Source organism: Gekko japonicus, unplaced genomic scaffold (assembly GCF_001447785.1).
Source record: "Gekko japonicus isolate JY-2015 unplaced genomic scaffold, Gekko_japonicus_V1.1 scaffold1492, whole genome shotgun sequence".
NCBI lineage: Eukaryota > Metazoa > Chordata > Lepidosauria > Squamata > Gekkonidae > Gekko > Gekko japonicus.
Genome location: NW_015173716.1, coordinates 255016 through 275127, shown reverse-complemented (window position 1 = coordinate 275127; position 20112 = coordinate 255016). Strand labels below are relative to the sequence as shown.

The following is a 20112-nucleotide window of genomic DNA, read 5'->3' as shown; positions in this document are numbered from 1 at the left end:
AACCGAAAAAAGCACAAACAACACAAAGAAATCCATGGAGTGTTGACTCAATAAAGGATGCTACAGGAGGCCATCCACCAACACCTCAACATCTGACCCCAACAGCTACTACTCCTTCCCTCCAGGTTTCCAGGTGCCTTGAAACACAGCATGGCAAATGGCACATCATGGACTCCCACAAGATTCTTTTCCTCTCACAAGAGTTCAAGGAGGTCTACTGGGCATGGGTGTCTTGCCGCACCACGTCCAAAGACACCTGAGGGAGCAACGAGGGAAGGCATGTCATCTGCTCTGGTTTCCTGGGTTGCTGAGGTAGATGGTGGCTGCCGCTCGACAAAATTTACTGCCCAAAGCCACCTCACCTCACTGACCCAGCCCTGCATATATGAGCCTTCACATCCCGTCCCCCCTTGAGAGAGCCAGCCCAAAGATTTGTGGGTCTCTAGACGATTTATTTCAATGCCCCTTCTCTGCCCTGGGCTGGATGTCCCAGGGTAGCCCAATTTCACCAGATCTTGAATCTCGACTCTGCTTAGCTTCCGCAATGTGACAAGGCCTAGCCTGGGTCAGACAGATCATGGCACTTTACTTGCCAGGAAATTCTTAATGGGGAGAGCCAGCATGGTGTAGTGGTGAAGAAAGGTGGACTCTAATCTGGAGAAGTTGGTTTGATTCCCCATTCCTCCTCCACATGGAGCCTGCTAGGTGACATCGAGCCAGTCACAGTTCTCTCAGAACTCTCTCAGCCCCACCTGCCTCCCCCTCCTCTCACCCCCCCCTGCCTCCCCCCCCCCCGGGTCGATCCGACCTGGCAACCCTAGGGAAATCCCTAGGAAGTCATTGCCATACAAGCCTCTAGCCTCTTTATAGAAAGTTCCTAAATGTACCCAGAATGCTTCAGTGTTGAATATTCACAGCCCTGGCCCCCTCCTGTCACCCCTCCCCTTCCAAAAAGGGTGTGTTTTTTTTAAAGACCTTTTAGGGAATTTGAACCCTGGGCCCTCTCCTTTGTGAGCCACACAACCTCTAAGAGTTACAAAGGAAATAAAAGTGTGCATAAGTAGGTGTGAATGCTGTTTTCTAAATGTGTACTTGCCAGGTACTTGCCGTTAACTCCAGCTTTCCATGTCCATATGGTAACACAGGTGCATACAGGGTGCGCTACCTCCTACCACCCACATCATACAGAAAACTTTTCATACCAAATGGCTCTCAAGCCAACGACTCACTTGCCATCATCGGCATGGTAGGCAACTGAATCCGGTAGCCATCCGGGCTGATGGTCCAGGCTATAATACTGTGGCACCAAGCCCACCGCGATGGTCCCTCGAACGCCGCTGTCCACGATTGATACCTACAACAAGTGGGGAGAATGAACATCCCAAGACACAAACGCACAGTATTTTCATGCAAGGAGGAGGGTTGGTGTCCTAGACAACATGAAAAGGGGGACCAATTGTCATTTTGGTGGCCTTTTAAACAAGGTTATTCCTACATAGGGGCAGAAGACCGCAAAACAGTGTGTAACGGCACTGGGAGAGCAGGGGGAGACACTGCACTACGGCTATTGAAACGGAACTGTTCGCCAGGAAGACCCGAGTGCAATTTCCACTTCTGTTATGAACTTTTGGGCTCAAGGCACTTCCCTAAAACTGTTGTCCATCAAGTGTTCTTCTGTGCAGGCATGTGTGGGAACCACACACGCACAGGAGACACAACAATGAACAATGCCTCAAAAATGTTTTCTGAAGCAAGGGGGAAATAATTGAAATAAAACAATAAAGGGATGAAGGAACCAGGGGGCGGGGCTTGTTGCATGTGCCCGCCCCCTGGGCTCCTTACTGCCGGATCTCTGCTCCTGTGCGCTCCTGCAGGAAATGACCCCTGCAATGGTATAACATTTTTTCCCCCAGTATGGTTGAATTCAGCACGTTTTCAAATAGTTGGTGAAGAGCCAGACATAAGTTTGCTCAGTGAAGGCATCAGGCCAGGCCAAGTGGCACCACTGTAGTTTTTCAGTGGCTCTTTCCTGTGGCATAACACACAAGTCCTCTGCACATGCACTGCTTATAAATCCCCCAATTTGCTGCCATGCAAAGCCAATGGCCCACACTTAGCAGGGCACGTCAAGAGCAGCACAGGCTGGGCCCAGGATTATTTGCTCTTCTCCCGCCATTTCTTCCCCCAACTCAGCCCCATCACGGTCAGTTTCCCAGACCTGGTCTCTTCACCTTCACCCAGTCTTAAAGATCACAGCTCCTGGCCAAGGACTTTCACTTTTATGAAAGAACTAGCGTGCTGTAGTGGTTAGAGTGTCAGACGAGGATCTGGAAGACCCAGGTTTGAATCCCCACTCTGCCACGGAAGCTCACTAGGTAACCTTGGGCCACTCACGCTCTTTCTCAGCCTACCCTGCCTCATGGGGTGATTGTTGTGAGGAGGCGAGAACCATGTTATAAGCTGCTCTGGGTCCCCACTGAGGATAAAGAAAAGGTACAAATATCTAAATAAATACACAGTGTTTCGACTACAGTCCCCAGCGCACAAATGTTGCTAAACATACAATCATTTTTGCCCAAACCAGCATGTGGCATTTGACCTGGAAACGTTCTGGCAGCCAGCACAGATTACTTTGTGTACTCTTAAAATCTTTGTATATTTTGTGCACTCTTAAAATCTGCACTGTAAAACTATTATAATCTTCGACGTGGTCTCTGTGCTTCACACCCATGGGATCCAGGGCACACGCGCTGGACCGATCGGCACTGTAGCAAGCTCTTCAATGGACTCTCGTGCCCAGTCCCTCGAGCATGCGCAGGAACCCCGCTGCGCATGCCCAGAGGGGTGGGCGCGGACATCCCACCAGTTCCTTTCTTACCGCCGTGTTGGAAAGAGCACAGATTACTTTATGTACTCTTAAAATCTTTGTATATTTTGTGCACTCTTAAAAGCTGCACTGTAAATCTATTATATAACTGTTACTGGCCTCCTCCCTGTTTTTTGGCGTTATGTGTGTTTGTATGTTGTTGGGGCTTTTTTTAGGAGCTGCGGTGGCTCAAGTGGTTAAGACGCTGAACTGCAGGCTGTGGAAGGTCAGTAGTTCAGCAGTTCGAGACCTGGGTGCCGCATGACGGAGTGAGCTCCCGTCTCTAGTTCCAGCTCCTGCCAACCTAGCAGTTCGAAAGCAAGAAATTGCAAGTAGATAAATAGGTACCACGTCGGTGTGAAGGTAACAGCGTTCCATGCGCCTTGGTGTTTAGTCATGCCGGCCACATGACCACGGAAATGCCTTTGGACAGCTCTTCGGCTTTGAAACGGAGATGAGCACCGCAACCCTAGAGTCGAATTCGACTGGCTTTCGAGCAAGGGAACCTTTACCTTTTTATGTTGTTTTTGAGGTTTAAGTGTTATGATTTTTTTTCAATTTTTTATTTTTAATAACAATAATATAACAAGAATTGAACAACAAAAGAAAATAACCATATTTGATGTTTGGCACCTCGGAGACCACATTTTGGTGGTACGGTGGCACAGAAATGGTTTAAATAAAGAGAGTGTGTGTAATACAGAGTACTTCAAAACAGCAGCTCCCATAAGTTAAGACAGGACTACTGCAGGGTGGAAGCAGCCCCCACTACTATCCAGCACTTGGTATTACCCAGAATGTAGCACCAAGATTAACTTCCAGGTTAGGAAACAAGATGGGTGCACAGGGAATAAAAGAGTATGTTTAAGAGCGTTCAGGTGATGAAACTCTTAAAAGCTCCTCCACCTCCAGACCAGTTCTGATAAACCCCCGAGGGAAAGCCAAGCAAAATTACCTCAAAATAATTGTTGTCTTTGGTCAGCGGATGACGCGCGACGTAACAGCCAACTTCGCCAGAGTTTCCGTGGTAACTGCCAACAAGATACAAGGTAAGGTTCTCAGCTACTGAAGCGACATGACATGACAGGCTACACACAGGAAGGCCCCAGAAGAGAAAGCAAGCAGAGGCCAGTGGCTCCAATGGAGGGGACAAGGAAGTGGCAAGAATTATTCCCAAGTAGGCCAAGTTCTAAAATTCTGCCTCTCCTCCTGCCAGGGAAACATCCCTGCGTTGGTGACACTGGAGAGGAGACGGATAGAGCGTAATGGCAGGGTCTTAGTTAATTACTCTCGGCATTCCACAATTAAGGATACGCCAATCTCCAATTTAGACATATTTATTTCCTTCACTATGTTTTCCCCACAGAATTGAACCCAAACAAATGGTAACCATATAAACTAAGCTTGATATTCCTGAATCTGTTAAACATCTTCATTAGGTTGTGTGCTAATTTACTACTCAGCCTCTACCTATATGTATGGACTGGTATTTTCCATTTCGTTATATCTGAAGAAGTGTGCATGCACAGGAAAGCTCATAGCTCGAATAAAACTTTGTTGGTCTTAAAGGTGCCACTGGACTCAAACTTTGTTCTACTCTCCTGGGTGACACTGAATTGGCTAATGGAGGCTTAGGGGTAGAATAAACAAGCACTAACATATGATCTGCTGCTGCCAAGATCCAGAAGACTTTGTACTGAAGAGCAATTAACCATTCCTGATCTCCTAAGAACATGAGGACATCCATTTTGGATCAGACCAATGGATCATCTAGTCCAGCATTCTGTTTCCAGCAGTGGCCAAGACAAATGCCAGAGGTAGGCCACAAGCAGGACTCAATGACTTCAGCCTTCTCTTTGCTTTTAACCACTAAAGGGATGGACAACAAGAATGGACTGAAAGAGGTTCCAATCACTTCATTATCATTTCCACTAGAATTGATCAACAATCACATGATGCAGTGACAAGAAGAATGCTGTGCAGGGCATGTAAATGAGCAACTGTCCAATTTTGGCTGGAGCAGTTAGAGTCTGCTAGGATGTTTGCAAGCAAAGAAAACAGATTAGGTGAACAGTGTCATCCAACACGGTTTTTCCTTTATTCTCAGGCAAGAACCCCATACCTAACCAAGTGCAGTTATCCCTTGAAGTACCATTCCCATGTTACAGTGAATGCATGTGCGTCCTCTGCATGTATTTGCATATTATTTGTAAGAAAGAACTAGCATTCCCTTTACAAAACTGAAACTGGGGGCCTGTACCTAGGTAAATAAAAGAAGGAGAAGGTTTGGATTTATACCCCGCCCTTCACTCGGAGTCTCAGAGCAGCTTACAATCTCCTTCCCTTCCTCTCCCCACAACGGACACCCTGTGAGGTAGGTGAGGCTGAAAGAATTCTGAGAGAATGGCCCTTGAGAGAACAGCTGTGAGAGATCTTGTGACTGACCCAAAGGCACCCAGCTGGCTGCATGTGGAGGAGTGGGAAATCAACCCCAGTTCTCCAGATTTAGAGTCCACTGGTTTATATCACATGTTAAACGTGTGGGTTTATATTACATGTTAAACAGAGGGCATTGTACAAACTGTATGTGCATTCACCCAGAACAGGGTCTTCTATAGGTGCCAGCCTGCAAAGGGGCGAAATCAAGAACTGGCAGTACATGTGCCTCCTCCACTGGGCCCCCACCTTGGGAAACAGCCTGCCTGAGGAGGTCCGGAAAGGCTCCCGCTCCCCTGGCTTTCCACGCACCACACAAACAGAACTATTCAAGAGGGCTCTTCTAGACAGGTAATAGGGTAGCCCTGAACTAAACAAATCACAAAGTTACTTGGAAGCATTGTTAGGGACTGTGGTCTACACTACTGGGTTTAGCTTGCTGAAACTAGGTTCCTACTGTGGAATTTTGCATCATTTAAAATGTCACGTTAGTTGCTTACGCTTGGTTTTAGTTCCATTTTTTTAGACTTCTGGCTGATCCTACAACCCAAACCCTCTTGCATTGCTGACTGAATGTCCCTTCTTGTCGACTGTATTGACTCACTCTGCGTAATCCGCCTTGAGCCCAAGAGAGAAAGGCAGACTACAAATAATGTTAACAAACAAAAAGAGAAGAAGAGAAGAAGATTGGATTTATACCCCGCCCTTCACTACCCAAAGGAGTCTCACTTCTGTGGTGTGATTGTTGTAGATTTGTATCCCCCCCACTATATGGTTGCCAGCTCTGGGTTGGGAAATGCGTGGCGATTTGGGGGGTAGAACCTGGGGAGAGTGGGGTTTGAGGAGGAGAAGGACATCAGTGGGGTACAGTGCCATAGAGTCCCCCCCCCACTCCAAAGCAGCCATTTTCTCCAGGGGGAAGTGATCTTGGTCAGCTGGTGAGCAACTGTAATAGTGGAGGGCCTCCAGGTGCTACCTGGGGGTTGTCCACCCTACCCCCATAAAATGGCACATTTGTCTCAGACTCGTTTAATAAAATGCCAAGGTTAGCGCTAGGCGTGCTCTGTGAATTAAAACTGAAGTGTCTTTTCGGTATACAATAACTCGTGCCCTCAGGAGGCAGCGTCTTCGGAGCGCGGCTGCATTGCACGCATATTTCCAAGTTTATTTAGAGCGGAGTCTGTGTACTTTACATGTTGGAGCCAGGAGCACTCCTGTTCCAGCTGATTCCACCCCTTCCAGTGCTGTACTGTACGGAGGGTGACTAAGTGAGAAACAATCACAGGCGCCCGAGGGGATGGAGAGCTCACTTCATCACCGTGGAGAAAGGGCCCGGCAGCAGACAGAGGGAAGGCCTGTAAACAGTGACACAGACTCTCAGTCAGAACAACGATTAAGAAAGCCAGCAAAAGCAGTAAGGGAGAAATGAAGGACTTCACTGATTTGTAGAGGTGTACATCATGTTGCCAAATGTAAACCTGTTTGTGAGCTCAGGTCAGTTGTGGAGCCATGTATGTGGAGAGTGATGGGGCTTAATAGGGCCTTAAATAAACACAGACTGCGGTCACACGGAGCATTAGCCACGCTACAGAGACAGAAGATAGGCGGATTTTCAGGGCGCGATCACACCGCAACATCTGGGAAGCGTAAAGCTCCTGTGGCTAACCCGAAGCTTCCCGCCAAAGATGCAAAGTAAAAAACTAGTACCTCAGGGGTACTAGTTTCCGGAAACTACGGGGCAAGGGCGGGCGTCTGATCACGTTTCCGGTGGTAGCTCGTGGCAGCTGACGCCCGCCCATGTCCCGTTGCGAAAAGGTTGTTTTTTTTCCCAAGTCTCCACGGGATGCGCACAAGCACCCAACGGCGCATGCGCACACTTCAGTTAAAAAAAAAAAACACCCCGCCGTGCCACTTCTTTGCCACGCTGCAGGATTGACGTATGATCGGAACCTCCCCCCGAACCACGGGACGTCGGCGGGAGGTTTGATCCACCGGCCGTGCAGTAGTTCGCTCCGGGGCAAACAGCCATGCCTTCCCCCCGCGATATCCGGCCCGTGTGACCGGGGCCAAAGTACATTTTTAATACTTCAATATATCTATATCTGAATTTTTTGAGAACAATTTCATGAGGGATGCTAAAAATATGTTTTCGTCTCAAACGTGCCACCTCTGAATGTTGTCGATGTAGTGTAGGAAACAGAACAATCTTTTTTATTTTTAGTCCGAGGTACATTCCAGTCAACGTATCTTTTTCATCTGCTCTAGATGCCAGAGAGAGAGAGAGAGAGATATATATTTACAGGACACCTGGGACAGAGAATAACTGTAATTAATGCAGAATGCACAACACTCGCCATTTTCAGCTTCTGACAGGTCGCTACTCTCAGCTCTTCTCCCCAAGACCATAGTGGTGGAAAGTGCAGTCAAGTCACAGCCAGTGTTCCCTCTAAGCTGAGTTAGTGTGAGCTAGCTCACAGTTTTTTAGCCTCCGGCTCACACATTTTTGTCTTGGCTCAGGGACGACGGCTCCAGAGCAAACTAATTGATGCAGCAGCCAAATCGCTCGCTCACAGCTTTAATACAAGTAGCTCACCAAGTAGAATTTTTGCTCACGAGACTCTACAGCTTAGAGGGAACATTGGTCACAGCTGGTTTATGGCAACTCTGTGGGGTTTCCAAAGCGAGAGATGTGCAGAGGTGGTTTGCCATTGCCTGTGTCCACGTGATGACCCTGGTATTCCATGAAGGTCTTCCATCCAAGTACTAACCAGGGTCAGCTCTGCTTTGCTTCCAAGATCTGATGAGATTGGACTAGTCTGGGCTACGCAGGGGACCACAAGTTACCTTAATGTGTCTCCATCCACAAGGATATGTTTGAATCGCTCGTGGTACCGGACAGCTCGCACCTCTCGGATTTCCCGGATCCTCCTCCTCCAGTTGAGAAATCGGTAGTGCAGGTTTAAGTCATCCATTATGGCGGTAAGGATCTACCTATGGGAGAAGTCCACATTTATTTAAAAAAAAATCCATGTTTCTGCACTGAGCAAGTGCCCAAGTAGTTACAGGACTGCATTTGGACATGACGTCATGTATCCTGTGATCCATTTCCACTGAGATGACACTAGCAAAAGTGGTTTTAAAAAATTCTGCAAGCTGTTGTACACAGAATACTCCACTGCATCCAGCTGGCCATTTGCACAAGGCATAGAACCAGAAATACCGTTGGTCTAAACCAGCAGTATTTTCTGTGCAGCTTGTGGAGCGCTGCACTTGCAATTTCCATCAACCAAAAGAGCACTTCCACCCCTGAACACATATGAAGCTGCCTTATACTGAATCTATGCTCTACTTCTGAACCATGGCTGCACCTCAGGGAGTCTCACAGCTTACTCGATCCCCGGGTGGTGACTGTTTCAGGGTGGGAAGTCCACTCTCCTGAATAATGAAGAAAGCGCCAGATTGGGGAACGTACGTGTGCAGAAGAGCCACAAGTGGCATGCCAAAGAGCCACAAGTGGCTCCCGAGCCACAGTGAGTTATCAGTAGTAAATACCAAGCGCCAGTGAGTTATCAGTAGTAAATACCAAGCGCCAGTGAGTTATCAGTAGTAAATACCAAGCGCCAGTGAGTTATCAGTAGTAAATACCAAGCGCCATAGTCTGCACAGGCACTTGGACAGTGCAATTACAGAATGTATTTTCGAAGCGTTTGCAACTGCGCAAGAATTGAGCCACGTCCAGCCCAACTGCCTGTGCAGCAATCCGTAGGGCGATGGAAAACTGCTCAAAGATGAATCCTTGTGTTTCAGCAGATGCACATGGATGAGATCAGTTTTAAACCCTAACAGGTATGGTGTTTCCCAAAATACAGACTAAAAAGAAGTCGGAAGCAGGACACTAGAGATGGTCGAGGAATTCAGTCTCGCAACAGCACCCTGTTTAAACTAGCTGCTCCACCCAAGGACGCAGACGTCACCTCTCACTCGATCTGCACCAGCAGCTTTGACAGCTGCAACCGAAAACCTCTGCAAATTTGAAACTTACAGCGCAATCCTATGCATGTTTATGCAAAAATGGGTTCCACTGTGGGCAATGAGGCTTACTCCCAGGGAAGCAAGCGCAAGATTGCATCTTTAGCTTTACCGCTCAGATTACCAGCTACACAACAAGATAATGTTATTCCACTTTGCGGCTCCCTTGGGACCCAGCCAGACAAGCCCTGTCACTATTTTAACCAACACATTTGCAACTCTGCCTGCAGACAGGGTTATTATAGTATATCTACACAATAGCCTTCTATAGCAGCTTACTCAAAGCTATCAGCCTCATGGTTGAGCAGGGATTCACCCTCAGAACACTGCCTGCCTTAATGCACTGGTCACTGCAGCTGACCCCTCCGCCAGGTCACACAGGTCTCTTCTTCAGTTCCCATGATTTGGTGAGAGGAGACCTACCCAAGTTTGAACCTCTTTACAACTCTTCTCCCAAAACCAGACAGTGTGGTGTAGACTAGGATCTGGGAAATCCAGGTTCGAATACCTACTTATGCCATGGAAGCTTGCTGGGGGACCTTGGGCCAGTCACACGTTCAGCCTAACCTACCTCACAGGGTTGTTGTGAAGATAAAAGAGAGAGAAGGAGAATGAATTAAACCACTGTGGGCCCCCATTGGGGGTGAGAGGCAGGATATAAATAAACATATAGATAAACAAACACTTCCTAGACCTGGAGCCTTCCTGTCATTCTTTCACTTCCTTCTCAGCTACCAGTAGTTTAACTGTGGAATCCACGTAGTGATGGCCACAAACAGAGGCAGATTCTTGGAGGAGAGGCCCAGAAATAGCCATGGTGGCTAAAGAGAACCTCCACAGTCAGAGGCAGCAAACTTCTGAATCCCAGTGCCAGGAGGCAACATCAGGGGAGGCCTCGGCCTCTATGCTCTGTTAGTTGGACATCTGGAGCAACTGGTTGGCCACTGTGTGAGACAGGATACTGGACTAGATGGACCACTGGTCTGATCCAGCAGGGCTCTTCTGATGTTCTTATGAACACACATGAAGCTGCCTTCTACTGAATCAGAGCCTTGGTCCATCAAAGTCTGCAGCAGCTCTCCAGGGTCTCAGGCAGAGGTCTTTCACATCACCTCCTACCTGATCTTTTTAACTGGAGATGCCGGGGATTGAACCTGGGACCTTCTGCGTGCCAAGCAGATGCTCCACCACTGAGCCACAGCCCCTCCTCAAAAGGGTATTATGAAATACCCTGCAAGAAAAGGAGAACGAACGGCTCTCTCACTCCCCTTCCCTGTGGTACTTTCTAGGACTGACAAATGCCCAGACATCCGGGCCAATCTTGGCCTTAAAGTCAGTTTCAGCTATGAAGCTCCCCTAATCTGTTTCAGGCAGATCTCTCAATCTTCCAGGGTTGGTACTGCTAAAATGCAGCTTGAAGTTCCTTGGACGAGAAGCATGCAGAAATTAAGTAAACAAGCACCCAGGTTAACACCCCAGCCCTCTACTCAAGCCTTTCCAACGCAGGACTTCAGTACAAGTGAGACTCTGCCTGCAATAACCAGTCTTCAATGCCAGCTCTCAGGAACAGAGTGTCTACCTAGCAAAGATTTATCCCACTCTTCCTCCAAGAAGTGCAAGGCACTGTACACGAGTCTCTCTTCTCCTACTTTACGCTCACAACAACCCTGTGAGGTGCATTAGGGTAATAAAGAGCAACTGGCCCAAGGACAACAAGCAAGCTTCATGACAGTGTCAGCATTTGAACATAAGAGAAGCCAATTTTGGATCAGGCCAATGGCCCATCCAGTCCAACACACTGTCACACAGTGGCCAAAAATATCAAGTGCCATCAGGAGGTCCAGCAGTGGGGCCAGGACACTAGGAGCCCTCCCACTGTTGCCTCCCCCAAGCACCAAGAATACAGAGCATCACTTGCCCCTGACCCTAATCCACCATTCTAACCACTACACCACACTGGTTGTCACCAGGGACCATAAAGCAGCAAGCAATGTAGACCAATCTCTGTCACACCTGCAGAAAAGAGCAAAAAGACCAGAAGAACCTTAAAGACTAACAAAATCTGTGGCAGGGTAGGAGCTTTCGTGAGCCTGTATCTGAAGAAGTGAGCAGTGACTCGCAGAAGCTCCTACCCTGCCACAGATTTTGTTAGTCTTTTAAGGTACTCCTGGACTCTTCCTCTTTTCTACTGCGACAGACAGACTAACACGGCTGCCCATCTTGATGCCCCTGAATCTACGGTTCACGGTGCAGGGCTTTCAGGCCACCCCGTGCCAGTTGAGTCTCTCTAGCGCCCTCCACCCCCATTGCAGAAAGATTTCCCTACTCCCAAACGGATTCACCCCCAAAGTCATTGGACCACCCTCCTGACCCTGCTCATTAGCGGGGCGCCCCAACCCTCTTCCAACCCCACCAGATAGAGCCACACCTCCCTGCCTAGAAATCCCTACCTAGAGATTTGCAGCTCTCCTCCCGGGCGCCCCCAGCTTTCCCCTGACTCCCCTCCGCCCCCAAACCCCGGGGGGGATCCTTACCCCGAGAGGGCCTTGCTCTCCCTCCATGGACCCCCTCCCTCCTCCACGGCTTCACTCCTCCTCCAGCCTGAGGTCTGCTTCTTCCTCCTCTCCCCCTGCCGCCCAGCTCACATCCGGGCTCTTCCGTTGTAACTCCGCCCCACCCTCTCCTCATTGGCTGTTTCGTCCAAGATTCGCGAGCGTGTCGTAGAGGCCCGCCGGCGAGGCGAGCCAATCCGAGGCCGAAAGGGGCGTGGTTTCCTGCTTTGCCGAGCTGGCGAAGGAGAATGGAGAAGGGAGCTGGAGGTATGAATGGGTGGTGCGATGCTATGCTTTAGGGGTGTGGGCATTCGAAGGGAGCGTGGGTGATTGTGACGTCAGGGTCGCCGAAGAAGCCCGGAGGGTGTGGAATTTGAAAGGGGAAGTTCAGGGTAGTTCCAATTAGGGTGTTTCATAATGAATAGAAACCCCCCCCCCGTCCGTTGCTTGCCAACCTCCAGGTGGGGCTTGGAGATCTCCGGGAATTAAAACCGACCTTGTGTATTTACTTCTATCCTTCCTCTCTTCCCAACAACAACCCTGTGAGGTAGGCTAGGCTGAGAGTGTGCGAGTGGCTCAAAACAACCCTGTTCCGAGTCCCGTGGCACCTTTAAGACCAACAAAGTTGAATTCTGGGCATAAGCTTTTGTGTGCGTGAGCATGTGTTCGCCCAGCAATCTTCCATGGCAGAGTGGAGATTCAAACCTGAGTTTCCCAGATCCTAGCCCGACACTATAAGCACTACACCACACTGGCTCTAGACTACAGAAAGCAGTTCTCCTGTAGGAAATGACAGCTTCAGACAGGGGACTGTATGGCATTATACTTGGCTGAGGTCCCTTCCCTAACAAAAACCCGGGCTCTACCCCCAAATATCCAGGAATTTTTCAGCCAGGAGTTGGTAACCAAAATCCTCACTCCTAATGACACGAGTACACCACAAGCTGGTTTAAGAGGGCCCTGGGGACTGTAGTTCTGTGTTAGAGCGGGGATAAGAATTTCCACCTTAAGCTCAGGGTGCTTTGAGGAAAGCCATAATGCAAAATCGATATAAGGATGGGCCTGTCTCCTCCACTCAGCAAGGTTTGAAACCTTTCTCCATCCAAAGGCTGGTGGCAAGCACAGACATGCTTTAACTGACAATGGCATGCAATGGCAGAAAATCCAACCTACGGCAGCCCTATAGGGTTTTCAAAGCAAGTGAGACGAACAGCGGATGTTTGCTGTTACCTGCATAGAAGCCCTGGACTTCCTTGGTGGTCTCCCATCCAAGTTCTAACCAGGGCTGACACTGCTTAGCTTTCGAGATCTGACAGGATTGGGCTAACCTGGACCTCTGCTTAAGACCTCAGAGAGCTGCTGCCAGTCTGAGCAGACAATGTTGGCCTTAAATAGACCCAATGGTCTAATTTGGCAAAAGGCAGAGTTCATGTGTGTTCTGTTTGTGAGGGATTATTTGAGTTAGCGGTGTGCTCAAGGCATATGATGCAGCAGAGCCTATCTGGTTTGTGTGTGCTGCCAAGAAACAAAGTTACAGACGGAGCCTCTTTATCTTTGCAAAACGAATATGAGTCTTTTATCGTAAGGAACTCCGTTCTAGACAGGATAAATCAGAGATAGGATTCTCATCTAGTCTAACTAGCTGGGACGGATGGAGATGCAAGCGGCATGTCCTGCCATCATGGTCCCAAGATGGAGAAGGCTAGCATAGAGTAGAGAGAAGGTGTCAGGCCAGAAGGAAGGAGGATTCCCTGAGAGCAGCAATCTACACATAGCATAAAAGGGATAGCATAAAAGCGGTAGAAAGGGAAGGACGAACAGGGTCCTGGCCTATCTGCCTCTCTGACTCTCTCTCCCTCTGAAGCCTGAGGTGAAGAAACAGCACAAAGGCCTTCACTTCCAGCAATTTGCTCCTTCTAGACAAGCTTCTTCCTCCTGTCTTCTTGGTTCAAGCATTACTAGAACAGGCCTGTAGCTGCAGTGTGGCATCTCGGAGCCTACACCCCACAACTTACTGCCAAGGACCCCTGACTTCCCATCCAGCCCAGGCCCCCCGACTTCCAATTTTTGATTTTATTTGTGGCGCTCCCTTGGTGGGTGTGCAGGGTGCCCCCCAACTTATTTAAAGCCCCCCCCCCGAATTTAAAAAATCCTGGCTACGGGCCTGTACTAGAACCTTTCTGGCAAGCAAAGCTTATTCCAGTCATTCTCTCCCCTGCCCTGCAGCACACAGTGATTGCTGTTGGGAACCTTCCTCTCTTTTGCAGCACTGCAGGGAGTCCTCTTTGCCAGCATTCCAACGCCCTGCAGAGTTGAGAGCAGGGAACCACTAGGCAGCCTGCAGTAGTGATGTGACCGAGAAGCCAAGCGCTGCACCGGAACTCTGAAGTGCCAGCTTGGAAACGGGGATCCAAGAGCACCTCTCTGTTCCTTTCCTAGAAGCTGCAGCACGGAAGAGGAGGAGGAGGAGCCAAGGAAAAAGGAAACTCTGGTTGTCAAGCGAAAGGCAGATGAGATATTTCCTGGCCCACTCAAGGAATCTTGATCCACTCTGGGTCCCTCTCCCCAATTGATTGAGTTGCTATGTGCTGCTATGGGGGGGGGGGGAGTTTCATGTTGAGTGAAGAGATTCATAATACTAGTTTCAATGAAATAAAGGGAGACAATTGCTGCAGATGGCAGATTTGAAAAGCTATCCAAGGGTGATGCTATGCTGTCAGTCACTTAAACCTCTGAGATCAATGGGGTTAAACTGAAATAGACGGGAGGGGCACTGTGGTGTAGTAGGTAGCATGTCAGGCTAGGATCCGGGAGACCCAGGTTCGAATCCCCACTCCGCCACGGAAGTTTGCAGGGTGATCTTGGGCCAGTCACACAATTGCATCTTAACCTACTCCACGGGGTTGTTGTGGGGAGAAAACAGCTGTTTTAAACCACTTTTGGGTCCCCACTGGGGAGAAAAGCAGGGCTGAAATGAAATTAACAAATAGCTCCACAGGCAATTGCAATTGCAATTACTGCGTTGTTTTTACCCCAGAGGAGATCATTTATTTTCCTGCTTTAAATAGTAAAATGGGCTGTGTGGCCTACTCCTACGGACACTGGGGCTCAAGCAGCAGGCTTCTGGTGGCAGTATTTGTTTCCCCACCCCCTCCTATGGGGTGAAGGCTGGCCCTTGCATGGACCCCAGTGCCAGGGGTTAGAGTTGCCAGCTCTGGGTTGGGAAATACCTGGAGATTTGGGGTGTGAAGCCTGGAGAGGGCGGGATTTGGGGAAAGGAGAGACCTCAGCTGGGTACAGTGCCAATAGAGTCCATCCTTCTTCAAGGCAACCATTTTCTCTAGGAAAACTGATGTCTGTAGCCTGGAGACCAGTTATAAAAGTGGGAGCTCTTCAGGTGTCACCTGTAGGTTGGCAACCCTAGAGTATGGCCAGTGAAGGGCCTGGCAGGGTATGTTAGTGACTTATCAGAATCGCTAAGACTGCCCCTGCGGTGAGTCCCATACCATAACCATGGAATCGAATCAGTAAAGATGAGCCTTCACTGGTAATGTCTCTCACGACATTTGCCGCTTGAACTTAGCCTGATAACTATCTGACGAAAGGAGCTTTGACTCTCCAAAGCTTATACCCCCAAAATCTCGTTGGTCTCTGAGGTGCTACTGGATTCAGATCTGCCTAATAAGTTCTGAGACTAGTTCTGGGCTTTATTGCCCTCGCTGATCCATGCGTTTTCGTTCCCTCTTTTTCCGTATCTCACACCATGTTTGGTCATAGGAGCCAATCTGAGAGAATTCAAGGTGAGCAGAGATGCCTCTTATAATATTTTGCACAGGTAGAAAACCATGGAGACTGTTGCATCCTCTTTCACGAGGTTTGCCAGCTTCCAGGTAGCTAGGCTTGCCAACCTCCAGGTTAATGCCTTGGAGGGTGGATTGTGGCATTAAACCCTGCTGAGAGGACCCTCCCTCCCCCAAACCCCAACCTCCCCAGGCTCCGCCCTCAAAATCTCCAGGTGTTTCCCAACCCAGGGCTGGCATCTTTCACCCCGCCTAGAACATCCCAGCTCTGGAAACTTATTGTGAACGTTGCATTTTGAAATTAAAACCTGATGGGTTAGTCGTCGTCCCCCCCAATTCGGATCACTCCTGAACTTGAAGTGTTGGTTTGGTGGTACTAAAATTATGGCAAGGGATTGTGGGTAAGGATCCAGAGGAGCACTGTCTAAAGCAAAGGCAAAAAGAAACAATTCAAAATGCAACAAAACAGATTTAGGGCACAAACAGTTTGCTTGTGGAATGGTTCCCTAGGCCAGTTGTGTTTTTTTTCCCCTGAAGCTAAAGGGTCAGTCCAGACCATGTGGCAGAAAGTCAGTCCAGCATATTTTTTGTTGCTAAACAGCTGCTGCAGCAGGAAGGGGAAGCTGGATCGGGAACACGGCATTTTCCTGGCCTCCATAGAATGCTGTACTTTGTCCTGTGTAGAACCACCAGGGGGTTTGAGTTGACGGGTGCTTGGAAGATTCCCCCCCAATACCATTTTAAAAAAAAAACATCCAGACAGCTGAAGAGTTCCAGAAAACTCAGGAAGCTTACATATTGTTTTATATTATTTTGGCTGGCCTTAATAAAAGTTCTTCCATGGCGATTGTGTTTGGACTTTAAAATATGCGTCATTAAGATACGTGAATCCCTCGTAGTCTTTTGTACGCAATTTTATATTGCTGATTGAGTCGTATTGCTTCTTATGTACGTCAGTGCTGTCAAGCTACAACAACCAACTGATGACAACCCCAGCGAGAGGCTTTCAAGGCAAGTGAGAAGCAGAGGTGGGTTGCCATTGCCTTCCTCTGCAGAGGCTTCCCTGGTGGTCTCCCTCCCACGACCCTGGTTACCTTCCGAGATCTGACGAGATCGGGCTATACCATGCCACCTTTCCTCCCACAGCTTCTTAGTGAAGGTAGGAAAAAACCCTTAAAAGATTATAAAGATAATAAAATAAAACCAGCACTTTATGCTGTGTTTTGTCCCTCGTTTAACTTTCACATCTTGTGTTGCTTCAGTGCCAAAAAAGTCCTGGAGTGACCACAGGAAGCAGTTTTCCTAACAATGCTTCTGCCCGATATTTCCCCCTAGGATAATGAAAAGGCACACTTGGTAATACTAGGAATGACAGCTGTTGTAGAACCAAGGATCGGGACCAGCTCTCCTTTAGCTCTGGGTTAAAAGTACACACAGAACTCCAGAAATGTTACTAGGAAGGATCAAAGGAGGCACCTATAATAAATGTAACCTTGACAGGAGTGCAAGATACACATGACAGGCCATATGATTAAACAGCGTTCAATGGTACAGGGGTCATTTCATAGAAAAAGAGGTGCAGGAGCTCATTAGCATAACTTATTTGCATAACTTATTTGCATATGCCACACCCCTTGACATCACCGGAAGTGTGTCAGAAGGCAACACCCACCGTTCAGGCTCCACTGGACTGTTTTGGATTCCTAGCTGTTGCGGGGAGAGAACGTGCAGATCTGCCCTCACTGAGGAGGGAGAGCTTGTACCTGAAGGCGGCCCGGGGCTCTGCAACTTACCTGGCTGCTTCTTGCTCCTCGTGGCCCAACTGAGGGCTGCTGGGAGCAGGGGACGGGGCTTGTTGCATGTGCCCGCCCCCTGGGCTCCTTACTGCCGGAGCTCCGCTCCTGTGCGCTCCTGCAGGAAATGACCCCTACAATGGTATAACATTTCCCCCCCCAGTATGGTTGAATTCAGCACGTTTTCAAATAGTTGGTGAAGAGCCAGACATAAGTTTGCTCAGAGGCTTAGTGAGGGCATCAGGCCAGGCCGAGTGGCACCACTGTAGTTTTTCAGTGGCTCTTTCCTGTGGCATAACACACAAGTCCTCTGCACATGCGTTCAGCCGATGTGCAGAGAGGGGCGTGAGCACACTGGCCTCGCCCTCTACCACCATGTGATCACCAGCTTGTGACCGTGTGTCACCCTGATGGCACTGGTATTTCTGGCCACTGTGTGACACAGAGTGTTGGACTGGATGGGCCTTTGGCCTGATCCAACATTGGCGTCTCTTATGTTCTTATGTTCTTATGTTCTTATGTGGTGTCTACATGGAGAGGGAGTGTACACATGTAATGCTTTCCAAACGTTCTTCATACTGGGAAGAGTGCATACAGGGGTACCCTTCCTCCACGCATATGGGCTGTGCTCACGAGCCAGTGATCGTGTGGGTGTGGGAAGGTGGGGCCAGAGATGCTTGTGTCTGCTCCCCCTCTCCCACATCACAGATTAACCAAATGCATAGAACACACAAGTCCTCTGCTCATGCGTTCAGCCGATGTGCAGAGAGGGGCGTGAGCACACTGGCCTCGCCCTCTACCACCATGTGATCACCAGCTTGTGACCATGGTGTGTACATGGAGAGGGAGTGTACGCATGTAATGGTTTCCAAACGTTCTTCATACCGGGAAGGGTGCATACAGGGGTACTCTTCCTCCACGCATATGGGCTGTGCTCACGAGCCAGTGATCGTGTGGGTGTGGGAAGGTGGGGCCAGAGATGCTTGTGTCTGCTCCCCCTCTCCCACACCACAGATTAACCAAATGCATAGAGAGGACTGTAGGAAGGCACATAAACCTAAACAGGCTTAACACCCTTCTAAACCATAAAACCTGAGAGTATTCAACTTCTAAACCTGGGAGTAATTAAACAAACCACTCACCCTATGAAATACTGCTGGCGATGGGAGAGAAGCGGGGAGGAAACCAGAGACAACATTGGACACCGGGTTGCCAGCCTCCAGGTGGTGGCTGGAGATCTCCTGGAATTGCCACTGGTCTCCCGGAGACAGAGATCAGTTCACCTGCAGAAAATGTCCACTTTGGAAGGTGGGCTCTATGGCATTAGACCCCCACTGAAACCCCCCCCCCCCCCAAGCCCCGCCCTCCTCAGGTTCCACACACACCCCAAATCTCCAGGCATTTCCCAACCCAGAGCTGGCAGCCCTAATTGGACGGCTGCAGCAGGTGGCTCATTCTCAGAAACTGGGCCTGAGAGGAGCACTAAAAATTCCCAAAGCAGTCAAAAGCTACAGCCGTCCTTCCTTGCTGGTTCCCAGGAGCAGGGAAGGAACATGGAATGACCACCTGCTCGGGGCACAGAAAAAGGTAAGCCGTGAGACAATATGCAGGCTTGCCAACTCCAGGTTAGGAAATTCCTGGATATTTGGGGGGTGGAGCCTGGGGAGGGATCTCAGCCGGGTATAATACCATAGCGTCCATTCTCCACAGCAGCCGCTTTCTGCAGAAGAGCTGATCTCTGTAATCTGGAGATCAGTCACAATCCCAGGACACCTCCAGGCACCACCTGGAGGCTGGCAACTCTAGAGAGTGCAAGGGACACCCAAGTCCCAAGGTTTAGAAGCTAGAGGAGCACCGCCTAGCAGCCAATCTCTGAAAAGAATCTGCTCTCCTCGCCAAAGCAAGAACCGACCGTCCCCAGCGTGTCATAACTGGTGATCATTAAATAAAACTCCAATCAATAACCACTTTAGCGTTCATTAACTGCACCTCTTCTGGGACGCCGGAGACAGAGCACAGATGGAAATCAGGTCCCCCGTCAAGGAGATAACTTGGGCTGAATCAATCACGGTGCCTATTAAGGGCGATCTTTTCTGCCTAGGTCCTTAACGGGGGGCGTAGAAGTCCACGCATCTCAGCCAAAACACCTGCTAACCACTTCCCAGGGTGGCGATGATTTGATGACAGAGCAATGAGCACGATTGCAGCAGGGGGAGGCCGATTCCCAGCTCTGTCATCAACCTTATCTGTAATCTCTGCAAAGTCAATTCCCCGGGTTCCCTTTCCCTGACCTCCGCGCAGCAGTTTGCACCTAGTGTTCTGAACCAGTTTTGCCTTCCGATGCAGTAGCCTGGAGCTGGTAGACACACCAAGCATATTTATTTCATATTTCTTTATCTTTTTTTTAACTCTCTCTGACACACGGCTTGTCGGGGCAGTCTTCCCTTCTGCTTGCTTACAAAGCCAGGCCTTATTCATTTGACCGCGAATGTGGCATCGTGTGCCTTGAAACTGTTGCATGAGAAGTAGGGTGCTGTGAGCACTCTACAGAATGGCCTTTAGAGATGCCAGCCTCCAGGTGGGACCAGGGGATTCCTCCAGAATTACAGCTCACCTCCAGACTACAGTTCCCCTGG

General features: G+C 49.2%; 1 protein-coding gene across 1 annotated transcript in view; it reads right to left on the bottom strand.

The window, feature by feature from the left end:
• Positions 1 to 11953, bottom strand: part of SPRYD3 (SPRY domain containing 3) — a 60754-nt gene extending 48801 nt beyond the window's left edge. Inside the window, exons 1-4 of the mRNA XM_015423331.1 lie at positions 11866 to 11953; positions 8147 to 8293; positions 3822 to 3897; positions 1230 to 1354 (exon numbers count right to left, since the gene is read on the bottom strand). Of these exons, the coding sequence (XP_015278817.1) occupies positions 1230 to 1354; positions 3822 to 3897; positions 8147 to 8274 (329 nt within the window). The 5' untranslated portion in view covers positions 8275 to 8293; positions 11866 to 11953. The remainder of the gene's footprint in view (positions 1 to 1229; positions 1355 to 3821; positions 3898 to 8146; positions 8294 to 11865) is intronic.
• Positions 11954 to 20112: the final 8159 nt, after the last annotated feature.